We start from the raw sequence: 19,588 nt of genomic DNA, 5'->3' as shown, positions 1-19,588 counted from the left end.
TATTGACAAGATAAAGAAGCAGTGGATGAGTGGTTCCTGGATCCAAGAATTGGGCCTGGTATGTCTGCCTGTTCTGGATGCCCTTGGAGCAGGTACACAATCTGAGAGTATTGTTTGATCTCTCTCTCAATAGAAGTCAATTGACCTCTGCAGCATGGAGTGCTCACGACCAATTTTTTACATCACTGTTAGATTACTGTAATGAGTTCTATGGGCTTAGTTGGGACTCTACAGCTAGTGTCGACCGATGCGGCAAAGTACTGAGTGGTATATCTGGCCCAACACATTTATGCTGGTGCTTAAGGATCTGCAGTGGCTGCTTGTTCGCTACCAAGCCAAGTTTAAGGTTTCATTCTTGAGATATGAAGGCCTAAAGCGCTTGGGACTTGCATACCCAGCAGACCACTTTCCCTGCTATGGGATAAGCTATCATAATAAAGGCTAGTAAATGTTAGATGTGATGCCTAGTTGTGGCATCTTGCTTTAGTCAATCACAGATCTGTTTACTTATTTTGTTTGCTAACCATCACATTAAGATGCACAATGAAGTGTCATATTGTACCCTAAGGGCAGATTTCACTATCTATGCATTCAGTAAACAGGCAGCAAGATAAGTGTTGGGTTGTGAACAAGTGGTAATACTTGTGACAGGCAGATACTAATATCTTTGTGTGCTTGGTGACTTTCCACAACAAAAAACCAATCTTCATGGTAATCAACAGTGATGGCAATTTCACTGGCACTCTGTTTAGAAACGCTGGTGCAAAAGCATTCTTCTATTAAATTTTAGCAAAAGCTATATACTGATGAGGTAACGCTAAGTTAGGGCAATACAGTTGTGATTTACTAGTCTACTTTCTCTACCCTACTTTTAACTGATAAAATACAATCTGCTGATTTGTTTTGTTATAGTAGCTTATAAATTAACTGGTGGAAATATTTATAATCTATAAGAAATAATTTATATGCTGTAAAACTAAACAATTCTCCTGTAATATTAAGCATTCGTGTACCTAACAAATAATAGCCTATCATAAAACTCAGGAAGCTCTCAATGGAAGCCCTGCAGACAATATGCATTCCTTGTAATAGCTTGATTTAATTTGGCAGATAGGATTTAATGCAATAAATTCTTCAGATTTTACCACAACTGAGTTTAATCTTACTTGGGGGGGATGACAGTGGAAAAGCACAGATGCAATCTGTATATGTCCTTTTTTTGGTCTTTTCTAAATTCAAGTTATTGTGGCTGTTCTGATAGATGACACTTTGGTATTTTTCTCATGTATCTTTTTAGATACATACAAACCAGAATGAAGGCTATAGAACAGCTCAGAAAAGGAAAGGCACAGACCTTTTCATTCACAATATTTGATTTTTTTAAAAATAAACTTTACATGGGAAGGAAAGTAGATTCAAAAAGAAAAGCTTAGAACCAAATTGTAGAATCAGGTATGACCCAATTGAAATCAATATAACGGAACCATCAAATGGTATCAAAGTACCACTGATATCAGAGGGCTTCAGATGCACATAATATTGTATGAAATGTGTATATAAGCACTGTGTCAGAGAACACATAGTAACAAGAGGAACATGGTGTGCAAATGTCAAGTGTACAGGGAATAAAGTATCATATCCAGCTACTTTGTCAGGTATATGTTCTGCCATACAGAAGTGGGGTGTGTGTGTGTGTGTGTGTGTAGGAGAAAGCTATTGTAGTCATATCTTGCTTGTGGGCTTCCCATAGCCATCTGATTAGCCACTGTGGAGGCTAGAAAGGGCTTTAATCTGATCCATCAAGGTTCTTCTTCTGCTTAGTAAAGGTAAAGGGAACCCTGACCATTAGGTCGCTTTATTGGCCGAGGGAGCTGGCATACAGCTTCCGGGTCATATGGAAGTCATATGAACCAAGGGCTTGCTGATCGGAAGGTCAGCGGTTCAAATCCTCACGACAGGGTGAGCTTCCGTTGCTCAGTCCCAGCTCCTGCCAACCTAGCAGTTTGAAAGCACATCAAAGTGCAAGTAGATAAGTAGGTACTGCTCCGGTGAGAAGGTAAACGGCGTTTCTGTGCGCTGCTCTGGTTTCACCGGAAGCGGCTTAGTCATGCTGGCTACATGACCCGAAAAAACTGTCCTCGGACAAACGTCAGCTGCCTCAGCCAGTAAAGTGAGATGAGCGCCACAACCCCAGAGTTGTTCACGACTGGACTTAACTGTCAGGGGTCCTTTACCTTTACTTTTTAGATAATGCAAATTTATATACAGATTCTAATTTAGAAAGCACTATAGTTAAAATAGCAAGGCAATACATCTCACCATAGTTGTGAAGACCATGACCAGGTTTGTCTGTGTGCCTGTTCAGTCTCTGTCCAGCTCCTAACTGTTGAAGCGGCCCTGCTGTCCCTTCTTGGTTATCTTTGAAACTGGACTTGGACCAGGCAGCCCTTCAAAGAGAGGACTCCTTCAAGCAGAATGCTGTCCTCCGACAGAACTTCAGAAAAGGGACTGTCCTATGTAAAGTAGGAGTTACAGCCAACCTATGCAGATCCCACTTGCTAGATCATTTGTCACTTGCTACCTGATTACTAATGATTCACGGAATGTCAAAGCTTTAATCACATGTGTGTTCCCCCATTCCCCCCCAAAATGTGCAGTGGTTACCTAGTCTCATATCTCAGTATGCAGCTTATATATCTTGCTCTTGTTTAAGAACCCAATTTTATTTTTTTATATAATAAAAAAACACCTGTCATGTTTCTCTGCTCTGGAATCCATAGAAAATTGATTTTTCCACCACTTCCACAGCTTTCCTTGGTTTTCGTGCAGCATAAGCCAAGACCTATGTTTTATTGAATCGAACCCTTAGACAGTACATCATATTTTGGAGAGGCAAGAATTCTGCACTTGAGACCTACACTCAGTGTGAATTCTCCAGAGGACTCTTTCTACCCCAGCAGTTTGACATACTGTCCCTTTTACTGCTTTGCCATGTTTAACAGTTAGAAGTAGAGAGGAAGGGCATGTAAAAGCAGGAGAAAGTGAAAAGGAGACTGAACAAGAGGGAGAAAGGGTCTGAGTCTTTGTATTTGGAATGTGGGTAAATGATCCTTGGTGCATTCAGGTAGTTTGATGCACAGTCAACATTCTAGGTTGCCATGTTTGCATACTTCAAAGGGCAGTTAGAAAGAATAACACAACAACACACTGTGAAAACAACATAATCAAGAAACATGTATTAATAGCAACCTAAGGGTTATGGTTCCTCACATTCTCTGGGATGCTTGCAATAATGTACATTACATACATCCTGATTATACTTGCATTGTTTATGTAGTTTCCAGTTCCAGCTGGCCTTATTTAATCAGAGTTGACATTATTGCAATGTAGATCTACAGCTGAACAGGAGAAATGAAGAGTGACATAATAAGGACTATTTCCTTGGTTTCTCATAAAGAGGCTTTCAGTTGAGTCTTAGCGATAACACAAGGATTACTCCGTGTTGCTGGCTACCTTCTTTCAGGAGAGAAAATGATGTCTCCCGGAACAATGCATTCAGAAAACAGTACTTTGTTTCGATGCAGAATTTGCAACTTATGAACCATTTGTGACAGATTGATATTGATTTTGCAGGCTTTGTATCCCCTCACCCTACCAGGGTAAAATATAGGCCTCCCTGCCATTGAGTGGTTTCCCTCTCTCCTCTAACACCTAGAAAACATTTTGAAACATGAACAGTGACTTAGCTTTTATTTCTTCCCAAAGCAACTTTGTGAAACAACATCATATTAGCTCGAAACAGCCTTTTTTAAAAAAGCATGTTTATTTCTTTATTGAAAGTTAAAAAGCACATAATTATATGTGCACTAAACATGGTGAGACGTGAATAAAAGAGAGAGAGAGAGAAAGAGAACAGCAGCCGTATAGAAGGGAAAGTAAAGGGGGGGGGGGGAGAGAGAACCCAAAACTGTATACTTTACAAAGTTGTTATTATACTTCACCAGATCTTAACCTATTACATTCGTACCTTGGAAGTTGAATGGAATCCGTTCTGGAAGTCTGTTCAACTTCCAAAATGTTCGGAAACCAAAGCGTGGCTTCTGGTTGGCTGCAGGAAGCTCCTGCAGCCAATCGGAAGCCGCAGAAGCCCCGCTGGACATTTGGCTTCCAAAGGAACATTCGGAAACCGGAACACTCACTTCCGAGTTTGCGGTGTTCAAGAGCCAAAACTTTTAAATTGCAAGGTGTTTGGGATCCAAGGTACGACTATACAGTATTTGTAAGAATGGATTCCAAATATAGGTAAAGGGACCCCTGACCATTAGGTCCAGTCGTGGCCGACTCTGGGGTTGTGGTGCTCATCTCGCTTTATTGGCTGAGGGAGCCGGCGTACAGCTTCCGGGTCATGTGGCCAGCATGACTAAGCCACTTCTGGCGAACCAGAGCAGCACACGGAAACGCCGTTTACCTTCCCGCCGGAGTGGTACCTATTTATCTACTTGCACTTTGACGTGCTTTCAAACTGCTAGGTTGGCAGGAGCAGGGACCAAGCAATGGGAGCTCACCCCGTCGCGGGGATTCGAACCGCTGACCTTCTGATCAGCAAGTCCTAGGCTCTGTGGTTTAACCCACAGCGCCACCCGCATCCCTATCATACCTAAACTTTAGTAAAAGAACATAAAGTATAATGTGCATAACACAAGGCAGCTAACAACATAATAAAATAGCCAAAAAAGCAGCCAGCCGGGTGGGACCGGATTGCTTACTTGGTTTTTCCAATAAGGAAGGAAGAGCAAGACTATTCTTTGGCTTCCTCCCGGTTACCAGCAGTGGCCACCATGTTGGAAAGCGAAGTAAGTAACACAGGCCCACCTTGCCAGCTGCTACTGCAGCAAGGCCAGTTACATCAAAATAAGCAACACAAGTTTCTGTTTATGAATAGAACGTGAATATGCACACAACCCGTGTTGCAACTGCAAGCTGTTGCAGCCAATATTAACCAAAGCACCCAATAGCTGTCTACCCTGCCCTTCTTGTGAATAGCTTAGCTTTTGCTATTTGGGACCGCTGGAAAGGAAAGAGTTGAAAATAGATACCATAAAAACATTATAGTAAACCAAATAAAGATGGTGTTAATTGGGCTTAGAAGCAATGTGTGCCCATTACTGCGCACACACGAACTCATATTATATATTGGGGGGGAGGCATAGAAAATAAACGCTGAAGTAATGAAGGAGTAGCATAAATGTTGGATATTCAATTACACTTTATAATAAGCTTGGAGGCTTCAATATTGTTTCATTACCATACACAGCCAGTGTTGTTTATTTGTTTGATTAATATGCTGCTCCATCTTGGTAAATAATTTATCGTTGGTAAATAATAGCATACTCCAGGACTATTTCTTTAGTCATACTCTTAGAACCTGGTGTTGGAAAAGTGATTTAAAGGGTTCCAGAATATTGAACATCTTCAGGTATTTGTAGGCACTTTCAGAGGCCCAGGGAGGCCCAGGCCACTTCCAGCTTTTCAAGCTCCTAGCCATACTAAAAATGCCAAATGAAAAAACAGGAAACTAAAATAAAGGCATGCATATATCCTTTGCAAAATGCAGCAATTATCGAGGAAAAATCTAGCTTTCGTACAGTGTCAAAGTTGGAATTTTGGCTGTGTACACACTATACCTTTAAGGCACGTTCAATGCATGTTCTTTCCCTCAGTTAAGGGTTGCTGGGAACTGTAGTTCTGTGAGGGGTAAACTACAGTGCAGTCAATAACCAAAGGCTGCTTGAGATATTATGGCCAGCAAATATGCAGAGTTTCCTTCTCATGGGGCAATTATGCACATTCTCCATGCCTGAGGAACATGCACAGTTGCTGGTTGATATGCATATTAACTGCTCAACTTATGTCCCCCTTAACATTTACACGAGAGTTGTGTGCTGTGCAGCTTGCATTTCCCCATGGCAACTGCTTCTTAAAACAGTCTTTAGAAGCTGGAGAATTATGAATTCTTACATTTAGGGACTCTCAAAAACTACAGTATGGTTCTGCTGTCATTTCTTTCTTGGGACTCTCAAAAACTACAGTATGGTTCTGCTGTCATTCAGATAACTCATACCTGTACTGTATATGTCTACTCTGAAGTAAACCCCACTGAGCTCAATGGGAAATACTCCCAGGTAAGTGTCTGTAAAGGGACTTGGGCGGCGCTGTGGTCTAAACCACAGAGCCTAGGGCTTGCCGATCAGAAGGTTGGCAGTTTGAATCCTCGCGACGGGGTGAGCTCCCATTGCTTGGTCCCGGCTCCTGCCAACCTAGCAGTTCAAAAGCACGACAAAGTGCAAGTAGATAAATAGGTACCACTCCAGCAGGAAGGTAAACGGCGTTTCTGTGCGCTGCTCTGGTTTGCCAGAAGCGGTTTAGTCATCCTGGCCACATGACCCGGAAGCTGTACGCCGGCTCCCTCGGCCACTAAACCAAGATGAGCGCCACAACCCCAGTCATCTGCAACTGGACCTAATGGTCAGGGGTCCCTTTACCTTTAAGTGTCTGTAGGGCTGCAGCCTCATCAATCTCATTAGATTCCCATAGGGTCTCCCATCTGCTATCAGCCATACCACCTCCTATAGAGCATTACATGGGGTTGGCCTAGGATGCAGTCTTTCTTATGGCTGAATCAAATGTTTCTGATGATGCTGGTTCAGTCCTCGTCTTCCTCCTCCTCCTCCTCCTCATCATCATGCTGCTTCAGTCCTCATGTGTCACACTTCAGGATTCACGTAAAGAGCCATTAGTTTAAAAGCCATCACGTATTTAGATTGTTGTCACATCAGCTGTAATTGTATGGGTTTTTGTTTTCTTTCTAATGTGGAAGGTGTCCTAATTTTTTATTTTTTAATTATTTTTTTGGTAACAGCCTGAATGTTAATGATTTCTCTTTTCGGTTCATTTCTGTTTTGATAATGGTGTGTGCTTATTGGATATTTTGATTTTATAATAATATGTAATGAAACATCAAATTAGAAAAAGAAAGCTTCCTCATATGAAAAGTGTGCCGTTTCTTAAGATATAAAAGATAGCTGTAGATTTAGGAAACTTCTGTCTCCTGTGTTAAGGGGTGTGGGAGAGGACTGGATTATTGATTTGAAATGGGAGCTCTGAAAGCTCATAACTTTGGGAATATACTTTGGATTTTCCCTAGGCCAGTGAAAGGCATGTAACCTGAAATATCTGTGATTTTTCACATACTCAGAACTAGCAAAGTTCTTTTAAAAACTGTACCTGTAGGTGGATGTAAAAATAATTGCAAACAGTGGGAGCTCTGCACCTTGAACAAAATATTTGCAACAGGTATAATTTAGCCATTTTCCATTAGATATTTCTGAAATTCGAACAGAATCATACTTCTCCCTGGGCCAATTCAACATGCCAATTTTTATACCGATAGGACAAATTGTCTTTATTTTATAATGAATCATTTTCCAGTCTTCCTCTCCTCTCAGCTATAAACGGTAGAACATTGAAAATGCCAGCTGCAGTGTAATATCTTGGGATCACCCAAGAAAGATGCTTAGCAAGAGGTTCCGGGCCAACAAAAGGGTTTAACTTACAGTATTTGTATGTTTCCCAGTAACAGGGTTTTCTGGGTGCCTTGCCTAGGTAAAGGTAAAGGGACCCCTGGCCATTAGGTCCAGTCGTGGCCGACTCTGGGGTTGCGGCGCTCATCTCGCTTTATTGGCCGAGGGAGCCGGCGTACAGCTTCCGGGTCATGTGGCCAGCATGACTAAGCCGCTTCTGGCAAACCAGAGCAGCGCACGGAAACGCTGTTTACCTTCCCGCTGGAGCAGTACCTATTTATCTACTTGCACTTTGACGTGCTTTCGAACTGCTAGGTTGGCAGGAGCAGGGACTGAGCAACGGGAGCTCACCCCGTTGCGGGGATTCGATCCGCCAACCTTATCGGCAAGTCCTAGGCTCTGTGGTTTAACCCACAGCGCCACCCACATCTCTTGGGTGCCTTGCTTGATCACTATTAAATAGTGATCAGGTTTTTTTTTTAAAAGCAGCATTAAAATTGTCAGTGGCAGCAAGTAAAAAACTAGAAAGATGCACAACAATGCTAATCTGGAATCCAGTGTATTAAGAGCACATGGATCTAAGGTGCTTGAAAACATACTGAAAATAGTATTGACAAAAAGACACTAGGTACAGTAAGCTTCTCTGGGAAGGGCATTCTCAAATGGTTTGCCACCAATGAAAAGGCACTCCAGATCTCAGGATCTGGGTAGTTTCGCCTCCCACACTCCAATGCACAATAAATTTATGGAACACATTGCCCCAAGATGAGGTCATGGCTGCTAGCCTACGGCCATGTGGATTATGCGTTTGTCTTATGGGATGTATAAAATTATGCATGGGCATAGAGAAGTTTTTATTCCTGTCTTGTAATATTGGAACTTGGAGACATCCAAATGAGCTGAATGTTGGAATATTCAGGACAGACAAAAGAAACTACGTCATCAGAAAGTGCATAGTTAAATGATGAAATCTGATCCCAAGTAGTAGTGTTGACCACCAATTTGGATGGCACTAATGGAGGATTAGACAAAGCTATGGGATATAAGGCTGTCAACACTATTAGCCATGATGGCTATGTGATACCTCCATGTCAGAGGCAGTATGTCTCTGATTGCTGGTTGTTGGGAATCACAACCTGTTGTGCTTTTGGGTTTTCCATAGGCATCTGGTTGGCCAGTGTGAGATGAAGAACCTGGACTGGTTGGGTCACTGGCCTTTTTGAGCAGACTGTTGCATTCTTACGAGCACCATGTAAAGTTTAGAACACTCTTGCCTATTCTGATTGGCAGATATTCTGGGTTTTGGCAAATATTCTGGGACCACTGGCATGCAACCGATGTGCTTCACCATTCAGCCAAGGCACCTCTCCCAAAACATCTGTAAAGCTTAGACAGCATGGGAAAAGGATGGTAGCTCTATCAGCCCTGATAGATAAACAGATGCCTCCAGGTATATGGGACAATATGCCTCTGACTAGCAGATGATGGGTTTAGAGGGAGAGTCGTCGTTTTTGTGCCCTGCTTCTTTGCTTTCCAGATAACTAGTCAGTGTGGTAAATGGATGGTCTAACCCAGAATAGTGTTCCTGTTGTTCTTAGGCTTATGCCATCACCAGTGTATGGTGCATTGAGAAAATCCACTTAGCTGCCTGAAAATATGCCACCTCTGCTCACAATGTATCGAAGCGAGGAGGAGAATACTCTTCACTAAGATGTCTCAGTAGCAGAAGCATAACAGGTCCTCTACTGCTAGTTGGAAGGTAGCAATTGACTTGTAGAGTGGGTGGTGCCACTTTTCCTGTTATCAGCAATGCCTAGCTGCTCTTAGGTAACTCCTTGAGAATCAGCAAACCCCTTTCATTTGTTACTGTGGAGTCGGATTTTTACAACAATAATTTATTCAATATTTGTATTTTTCCCAACAGGAGATGCATAAGAGATAAGATCAGCCAAGGCACTGAAAGCACAAGGGTTATTAGTTTCATAACTAGCTGTTTCGAAAGCCAGTACAATTTTTAAAAAGCTCTTATCCAAACAAAACAAAAGTTTCACCTTGATTTTTTTAGCCTGCAAATAACATGTTTAAGCTAACAACAACATGGAAGCTCTCCTTAAGCAATTGATATTGCATTTGTAATGGGAATATCTTTCCCTGCAAGGTACAATGACAAAAATCCAACTGCAAGTGGTAATCATAAACCACAGATTAGCAATAAATGTTTTTTTCTTTTCTTAGCTGGTCACCTAGCAACTTTGCCACTACCTGCTGCCATTGCAAATAAGCTGAAGATAACAGCTTTGTGGGTAATTACAGAAATTAAACTTTTACTGACACAAATTAAAACCAGAACAGATAAAATGAAATGGGTTTAAATTGAACCAAGTTCTCTAGGAAATTATCCCTTTTCAAGCTCCCAGCTGTTGAATTTCCAGTTCCCTCCTCCCTTAAGTTCTCATTGTGCTTTTTGTGAAGGCTAGGTACAGAGAGGAAAAAGAAAAAATAATCAGTTATTCTATACTGCTTTTTACAATTGCCAGTGGAAGAAATGTACTTACTAATCCTCTCAGAAATGCTTAAATGACCATCATCCAACAGCTTAGATAAGAATAATAATATTAAGAAATTGTATGAGGCAGTTATTTTTCTGGGATTCATTTATTTAAATGAGCATTCTGCCCTCTTCTAGGGGCTTTGGGCAGGTGAGATGTTTAAAAAAGCAGATAAAAAAATCTAAAAATAAATACCCCTCCCCAGCAAACAAAATATACCTTTTATTGGCTTCATCCTCAGGTTACTTTTTTAAGTGTATTGTTTATATTTTTAAAAATTACGTCCCACTTTTTAAATATACATATAAACTCAAAGCAGCTTATGACATTAAGGTTCATATGTATAAACAAATCAAAGCTACAAATGAAAATCTCAGCCCCATCATAAGAAAGATCTTCTGGGATATTGTTTTAGATTTTGTAAAAGAAGCCCTTGTAATGCCAATGTGTTTCCTGAGGTAATCTGGGGTTCTCTAGTTCCAGAAGAAGCTCAGGGCGCAGTTCATCTGTGGACTTCTTGGGTTGGTAGATTTCTTTGTACACACAGCATTTGCTTGTCTGCCAAGGGAGAGACGCCTTGCATGTAGACTTGCCAACAAGTATGCTGGGGTTCGCTGGAACTTAGTTAGCAGGAGCAGAGCCTTGCAAACTGTGGTGGATGACCGTAGATCACGGGCAGATCCTGGCAACAGAATATGGTGAATAGTGAGTGGAGCAAGATCCCAACTCAGAAAGCCAGAAAGCAAGCGGAGGGATGGAATCTGGCGAGTTGGTGTGATAGTCTGGTGAAATATGACTGGTCATGGATACATTTACAGTTGTGAGCAGCTACTGAGACTGACTGTTGACATGCCTCTGTTCAAATATGGATGGTGAACTTTAGTGAAAGCACTCATTGGCAGTGCTATTTTTGGGGGGGAGGTGTGTGCCGGAACTCACCATGAACGCCTTCCTTGTTTTCTTATAATGGCAATGGCGTTCACCTGAAAGGTGCCCAAACTTGAGTTCAGGCTAGAAATTGAAACCCCAGTCATAGGATTAAATGAAAGGAGATGTTCTCAAAGGCGTATAAAGCCCAAGCTATTCATGAAAGCATATATGAAGATTAACTGCTACAGGTAGAAAAGTATTACATCTAAGCATGTTATTTAAAAAGTAGATCAATATGCTCTTGAACTACGGTGCCAAAAATATTTGGGGTGAAGGGCTCACGGTTATGAAATCCAAATTAATTGTCCTTCCAGTTGTTTCTACGTATGTCCTTTCATCCCCAGAGTTTAGATGTTCAAGTGATAAAAAAAAATGAAAATAGCAAATTTATATAGCATGACACCTAAGTGATCAAAGGAACCCTGTAGCACATTGCTTTTAGCTGCTATACCTGGGTTTTGATCTTTAGTTGCAGGGAACCAGCACCACCTTCTGTGAATATTTGTGATTGACTTTACATGGTGCAACTGCAGCAGGCAAACTGATTGGCGTATCATTTCTGGAAGCTCTTTCTTGTATTTTATTTCCATTCTTCAAGTATATAACTTTGCCAAACTGATTTGGACTCACTCTGCTAAGGGGACTTTTCAACGGAGGCATAGCCAAAGGTACAGGACCAAAATCCTGTACAGGCAGACAGAAATCACTTTAAAATCTGGGCCTGGCAGACAGCACCAAAGTAGCTAAAGAGGAAGCAGGTTTCTCCTCTTCCTCCAGGTGTTGCTGCTGTTTGGAAATGGCTGATGCCTTCTCTTAACTCTCCAGTGCATTCATTTCCCAGATAAGCTCCACCAGCCATACCACAGTTCCAGTGCATTTTGGCATATTAAATCTGAATTAAGTGCACGAGCTTCCTTTTTCTTCTCCCTGATCCCATTCTGGATCTGGGATCTTTGGGCCGAATGAGAGAGGTGCCAGGGGCCACCTCTCCCTGCCTAATACCACAGCTGCTCCCTTCACTTCTCCATGTAAGTGCAATGGAATCCTTCATCTCACTGATGTGCTCAGCTCCTCATCTCGCTACCATCTTGCATTCTGGGGTCCTGGAATATCTCATTGGCAGTCCCATGCCTAGCATATTAATGTGAGGTTAGAACTTTAGATAAGCGGGAGTTGATACAGCGTGCTGAGGAAGTCCTGGCAGAGATTCCAAGTGCTTTCATTTTTTTTAAATGAGAAGACTGGGTGAGATTGCAATATTAAAGCCTCATCTGGAAGCACCCAGCAGCTTAGATTCAATGCTAGTCCTACTCAGAATAAACCTACTGAAATTAATGAGCCTAAGTTAAGTCATATTCCTTAACTTCAATGGGACTACTCTGAGTAGGACTGGCACTGAATGCCACGCAGAGAGTAAGGTGTGGGCCCTGTGGGCATTGTAGGGTGCTATCTCCCTGAAGGACCTATGTGGGAGCAATGGACTTATTTTGGTTGTCTTGTTGAGGCACAATAACAAAGTGAAGCCAATTCTCCAAACAGGTCTTCTTTCCACCTGCATGGGAAAGGGAAGCAGGTGATCCTGAGCCTTAGTTGTTGTTGCAGCTTGCTTGTCCACATAAAGCTAAAGCCTGTTTTAGTATTACATGCAAGCCAGGCATGTATTTCATGGAATTAATGGGACAATGATTGGATAAAGAAATAGAAAGCATTTCAGAAAATCATTTTCTGGAACTGGAAGGAAAGTAATGCAATTTACCTGAGTGAGAGTCTCTTAGAATTGTGTGCTGTGCAATGTATACATAGTTAATCCTGGCGATGTTGCTTTGGCTCATCTGTATGTCTGATTCTTTTCTTTCTCTCTCTCCCCCCACCTCTTCCTTAGACTGTCTACAAAGCCTGGCTCTGTTCCCAGTATTTTGAAGTCACACAGTCTCACTGCAACAACACAATTCCTTGCAAGCAATACTGTTTGGAGGTTCAGACAAGGTGTCCATTTATATTACCAGACAACGATGATGTCATCTATGGAGGATTATCCAGTTTCATCTGTACAGGTAGGACAGATTTCAGCAGTCGTTATTTGGCGTCTCTCTCTGAACACACCACCGCATGATAGGGCAAAGTATAGTCATTCCCAAAGGCTTTCAAAGGTTGTAAAGCAAAGGTGTCCAAAGGAAGCTTGAGAACAACATGCCCGTGGGTGGGTATGGCTGGGGATCACTACACAACATGCCCTTGTCTGTGCTTCTGCTTCCCCATCACTCTGCTATTCCATTGCTATCAGGTGGTACAGAAATTCCTCCTTTCTACCCAAGAGCCCTTCCCAAAAACCCCAGCCCAGTCCAGAGCCCTATGTCTGAACAGTTACCACTTCCCACCCACCCCTCTCTCTCTGTTGACTTACAGTTCTCAGATACAAGTGCATGCCAGGCTAATCTTATTTGTTCTCTTTCTATTGGGTATAATTTATTTTAATGCTCCTGTACATCTCCAGCTCATGTTGCCTGTTCAAAAGCCACAGTTGCTCTTTCAGGGCCTGTCTAGAGAGAGCTTCTCTTGCTGCTGGTTGAGCTCTTGGGTTCCTTCTTCCTCCTAATCCCCCCCCCCATGAACTGCATAACCCAATGCCACTTCCTGCCACTGTAGCTTGGCAGTTCCAGTCTTTGTGCCCCTGTTCACATTGGTAAGTGATGGTGATTACTGGGTGATTGTTGGGCTAATATTGCCAATAATGCACTATGACCTCACCGTAGGTACTTATTATTTTATTTTTTTAACAAAGGACCACATTTCTTTGCATTCTGCACATCAGGCTGGCCATTCATGCAGCCTGTCAGCTGAAAAAATGGCGAAATGGTTTAGCTCCCAACTTCACTGTTGTGAGTAATCAATAGCTATTCCCCCTTATGGTTATGTTCTGCTTCTGAATACCAGTTGCTAGAAAGAGACAGAGGGGAGAGTGCCCTCGTGGTCCTCTGTCATCATCATGTTATTATTTATATCCCACCCATCTGGATGGGTTGTCCCAGCCACTCTGAGCAGCTTCCAACACATATAAAAGCAATAAAACATCAAACATTAAAAACTGCTACAGGGCTGCCTTCAGATGCCTTCTAAAAGTTGTGTCGCTCTTTATCTCTTTGACATCTGATGGAAGGGCACCACTGCCAAGAAGGCCCTCCGCCTGGTTCCCTGTAACTTCATTTCTTGCAGTGAGGGAACTGCCAGAAGGCCCTCGGAGCTGGACCTCAGTGCCCAGGCTGAACGATGTGGCTGGAGATGCTCTTTCAGGTATACAGAGCCAAAGGCTGTTTAGGGCTTTAAAGGTCAGCACCAACACTCTGAACTATGCTCAGAAATGTACAGTGCTACCTCAGATTACAGACGCTTCAGGTTACAGACTCTGCTAACCCAGAATTAGTACCTCGGGTTAAGAACTTTGCTTCAGGATGAGAACAGAAATCGTGCAGTGGCAGGCCCCATTAGCTAAAGTGGTACCTCAGGTTAAGAACTGTTTCAGGTTAAGAACGGACCTCCAGAACGAATTAAGTTCTTAACCCGAGGTACCACTGTACTGGGAGCCAGTGTAGATCCTTTAGGCCAGGCATAGGCAAACTCCGGCCCCCCAGATGTTTGGGACTACAATTCCCATCATCCCTGACCACTGGTCCTGTTAGCTAGGGATCATGGGAATTGTTGTCCCAAACATCTGGAGAGCCAGAGTTTGCCTATGCCTGCTTTAGGTCCAGCTTCCCATAGATATCTGGCTGGCTACCGTGAGGTCTAGGTGAGCCACTCATCTGATCCAGCAGGGCTTTTCTTACATTCTTAAGTTTTCTTCCATGCCTCATGCATTGTGGTGGCACCTGAGCTATACTGCACCCCTGTTGTGTGTAGAACACATACACTGAGCTCAGCATACTTTCTATAACTCACTAAGCTACCACATCAAATTCCTGATGGAAAAAAGGGTCTTTGGTCACATCTTCTCCTTAACATAATTAAAGGAGGAGAAATTCTAGGTTTTGCAATACTGCAGGGAGAATAATTAATTATTGAACAGGAACCTTTTATCATGCTTGCTTTTGACACTGCTATTAACTGTAACATATGCATACAATATCATGGCTAATTAATTCTGTTGAACATGCAGGGCAGAATAAGTTATTCTTCACTTTTAGACATTCACAGCTAATACATATATATACTAGGGAGTCTTATATGCCCATACGAAGCCCAGAGAAATCTGCAAAGTCTGACATAGCAGAAGGACCCGGAGTCAGCACAAATGGCACAGCCAAAATACCTGCCTAGCTCTGGTATGTACAAGGACTACCTATCCCAAAGTGGTAGGAAGAAGACCCACACAGGGATCTGCTATCCCAGGTGGTTACTGTTATTTACCTTGATGCTCCTTTGCTCTGTCTGCAAAGAAGGCTGAGGTGCCTGAGATATCATAGTGAAAATACAGCCATTTACATACTATTGTTAAAAATGTAAAACTACAAGAACAAAACATCAGCATAGCGCAACAAGAACAATAATTATACTGTTAGATTCAATGAAATTTTACCTCCTGAAAGACCAGTGAACAGGCATGTCTTCAACTGATGTGTTTAAAAATTAATGGCAACTGCTCTTCCCCAAGATGTGCCTTGGCCCAGTATACCTGAAGGAGCGTCTCCACCCCCATCATTCAGCCCAGACACTGAGGTCCAGCTCCAAGGGCCTTCTGGCAGTTCCTTGCTGTGAGAAGTGAGGTTACAGGGAACCAGGCCTTCTCAGTAATGACACCCTCCCTGTGGGACGCCCTGCCGTCAGATGTCAAGGAAATAAACAAGTATTTGACTTTTAGAAGACATCTGAAGGCAACCTTGTTTAGGGAAGTTTTTAATGTTTGATGCTTTATCGTGTTTTTAATATTCTGTTGGGAGCTGCCCAGAATGGGTGGGGAAACCCAGCCAGATGGGCGAGGTATAAATAATAAATTATTATTATTCCACAGGTGCCACCACAGAAGAAGCCCTGTCTCAAGTCACCATACCACAGACCATGCTGGTCAGGAGGATCAGGGCCTCTCCTGCCAGCCTCAAAGCAAGGGGGCATTAGGTATTAGGGGAGACACTTGGGCCCTAAGCCTTTCGTATGCCAGTACTAACACCCTCAGTAACTCATGGCAGGCTGTATAGTGCTTTTAAAGACCTATGATCCCATCTAGCCTGATAGCTACCAGTTGCAAGGTGGTCTTCAAAAACAGCCTCAGGTAGGGAGCAGATATAAGGCACCAGGAATAGCATTTTGAGGAGAAGGCAGCCAGCAGTCTCCCCACACTTGGTTTTTCAGACCATGTGTGACTGTACATCAGCAGCATTTATAATTCTGACCGAATCACTAGTTCTGTGCACCGACTAAATTGTCCCATGAACATTTATGGATGTGCTTTTATTCCGTTTTCAAACATGGACTCTACAGAGAAGTTCCCACTCCATAAGCAGTGAGGTGAGCAGAAATGGCCTTACATAGGTAGACAGCATGTACTCCCCACCTTGTAATCTCTCTTTCTCCCGTTCAATTTATTATTTACGTGTTATCAACAGGAGCAGCAAATCACCATTCAATAATAAAAGAGTTTCTCTGAAAATAGTACCAGAGGGCTCATGCCATAAACACATAAGAATACACAGATTGCAGTTGACCCTCGTATTTTTCAGTCGTCGCGCCCTCCACAGGTGGCAATGTTTTGCAGTTCTTATGCATGAAAGAGTCTGAAGTGGCAGCCTGCAGTTCTGGTTGGCTGGTCTTCAGCTGCTTTCTCCTCTTCTTGCCTGCAGGTCAGAAACAGGAAGGAAAAAATGTAGGGCTTATTTAACAGGCCTCTGATCACTCTGGTTCCTGGGAGAGAAGAAATCTCTCCGTTTTTGAAGTAAAGAGGAGGCTGTTTTTGGAATTGCATCTTTCTCCCCCTTCTCTGCTTAACAGGGCAACTCTGTTTAAGTGTCATGAGTTAGCCTGCTCTCCCTTCAAGTACCGTATTTTTCGCCCTATAGGATGCACCGGCCCATAGGACGCACCTAGATTTTTTGGGGGGGGGAATAAAGGGGAAAAAATTAATTCCCCCCCCAGCCCCCAGAACAGGACCCAGAGCCATGCCGAAGCTGCGTGCAACTTGGGCATCGCTCTGGGAGCTTGCGGGGCTGGAGAAGGGGGAAGCCCTCCGCCAGCCTTCTAACCAAGTCGGGGGACAGCGGCAAAGGCGCGCTGCGCCTCCCCACTGTCCCCCGACCTTTGGGGGCTGGCGGTGGGGCTCTCCTGAAGCCTGGAGAGCGAGAGGGGTCGGTGCGCACCGACCCCTCTCTCTCTCCAGGCTTCAGCGAAAGCCTGCATTCGCCCCATAGGATGCACACACATTTCCCCTTCATTTTTGGAGGGGGGAAAGTGCACCGTATAGGGCGAAAAATACGGTATTTTGTTGGTGCCTTGAACTGTGTGGGGGATACGCATGTAGAGTGACCACTTAGACATCACTTTTTTATTTTAAAAAAATTATGTGCTTTCCCTTCAAATTCCTTAATGGCCCCCATTCAGGAGTTGAATGGACTGTACTAAATTTGCATGTGTTGACCCTTATCCAAGGTATGGAGAACTCCCGGGGTATGCCTGAATGTCTTTCAGGAGACAAGGCTGGGATCAGGCTTGTACCAAGGTCAAGCAGCGTTTATTATGAAGAATCTCATGTCAACCTGAGGTCCAGCTCTGAGGGCCTGCTGGTGGTTCCCTTGCTGCGAGAAGCCAAGTTACAGGGAACCAGGCAGAGGGCCTTCTCGGTAGTGGCACCCACCCTGTGGAACGCCCTCCCACCAGCTGTCAAAGAGAAAACAACTACCAGACTTTTAGAAGACATCTGAAGGCAGCTCTGTTTAGGGAAGCTTTTAATGTTTAATAGACTATTGTATTTTAATATTCTGTTGAAAGCCACCCAGAATGGCTGGAGAAACCCAGCCAGATGAGCGGGGTATACCGTATTTTTTGCTCTATAGGACGCACTTTTTCCCCTTCAAAAATGAAGGGGAAATGTGTGTGCGTCCTATGGAGCGAAGAAGCCATAGCCCCGTGACCCTCTCCTGGCTGGAGAGGTGGCGCGCGGCTATGGCAGGAGCCTCTTTAGCCGCACACCACTTCTCCAGCTGGGAGAGGGTTGCGGGGGGCTTCTTTAGCTAAACAAGCCCCCCGAGACCCTCTCCCGGCTGGAGAGGCGACGGGCGGTTTTGGCAGGAGCCTCTATAGCCGCGCGTCACCTGTCCAGCCGGGAGAGCCCGCGCGCGGCTAAAGCAGCCCCCCGCGACCCTCTCCCAGATGGAGAGGTGACGCGCGACTACAGCAGAAGCCTTTAGCCGTGCGCGCGCTCTCCCGGCTGGAGAGGTGACATGCAGCTATAGAGGCTCCTGCCGTAGTCGCGCGTCACCTCTCCAGCCGGGAGAGGGTCCCGGGGGGCTGCTTTAGCTAAACAAGCCCCCCAAGACCCTCTCCCGGCTGGAGAGGTGACGGGCGGTTTTGGCAGAAGTCTCTTTAGCCGTGCACCACCTCTCCAGCCAGGAGAGCGCGCGGGGGGCTATGGCAGGAGCCTCTCCGCTGCACGCCTTTCCCCGCTCCCCGACCTGCTCTTTGGGGCTGGTCGTGGGCTTCCCCCTGCCAGCCCCAAAGAGCAGGTCAAAAGGAACCTGAAGCCTGGAGAGCAAGAGGGGTCGGTGGGCACCGACCCCTTTCGCTCTCCAGGCTTCCAAGGTAGCCGCCTGAAGGCGACTGAACGCACCTTAAACGGCACCTTGTTTTAGAGGGGGAAAACAAGAGGGGGAAAATTCTCCCCCTCTCTGCGCAGCACCTCCTGCAGCTTCGCTGAAGGGGTGCTGCGCAGAGAGGGGGAGATTTTTTTTCCTTGTTTTCCCCCCTCTAAAACAAGGTGCGTCCTATAGAGCGAAAAATACGGTAAATAAATTATTATTACCATATTTTTCGCCCTATAGGACGCACTTTTTCCCCTCCAAAAATGAAGGGAAAATCTGGGTGTGTCCTATGGGGCGAATGCAGGCTTTTGCTGAAGCTTGGAGAGCGAGAGGGGTCGGTGCGCACGGACCCCTCTCACCCTCCAGGCTTCAGGAAGACATCCGCAGCCTAGGCAGCCCTGTGGGAGGTCCCGCAGGGATGTCTAGGCTGCGGATAGCAGCCTGCCGCCTGGCGCGAGGGGCGCCCTGAAGCAGAGTGCTCCCCGCGCCGGGCAGACATCTGCAGCATGTTGGAGCCCTGCAGGAGTTCCCCGCAGGGCTCCCCACGCTGCGGATAGCAGCCTGCCCCCCGGCGGGCAGGGAGCCCTGAAGCAGAGCGCCCCCCGCGCCAGGCAGACATCCGCAGCGTGGGGAGCCTTGCAGGAGTTCCCCGCAGGGCTCCCCACGCTGCGGATAGCAGCCTGCCGCCCACCGCGAAGGGCGCCCTGAAGCAGCGCGCCCCTCGCGCCGGGCAGACATCGGCCAGCCC

The 19,588-nt window shown here is 44.7% G+C and overlaps 1 protein-coding gene across 2 annotated transcripts in view; it reads left to right on the top strand.

Annotated features, from left to right (window-relative positions):
* NALF1 (NALCN channel auxiliary factor 1) overlaps positions 1-19,588 on the top strand; it is a 343,012-nt gene that overhangs the window by 309,818 nt on the left and 13,606 nt on the right. For both annotated transcript variants that reach the window (XM_083501319.1, XM_083501320.1), the window contains exon 2: positions 12,942-13,113. In XM_083501319.1, the coding sequence (XP_083357445.1) occupies positions 12,942-13,113 (172 nt within the window). The remainder of the gene's footprint in view (positions 1-12,941; positions 13,114-19,588) is intronic.

Source organism: Podarcis liolepis (assembly GCF_965112155.1).
Source record: "Podarcis liolepis genome assembly, chromosome: 4".
NCBI lineage: Eukaryota > Metazoa > Chordata > Lepidosauria > Squamata > Lacertidae > Podarcis > Podarcis liolepis.
Note: the sequence above shows the minus strand (reverse complement) of the source record. Positions and strands in the feature narration are given on the sequence as shown.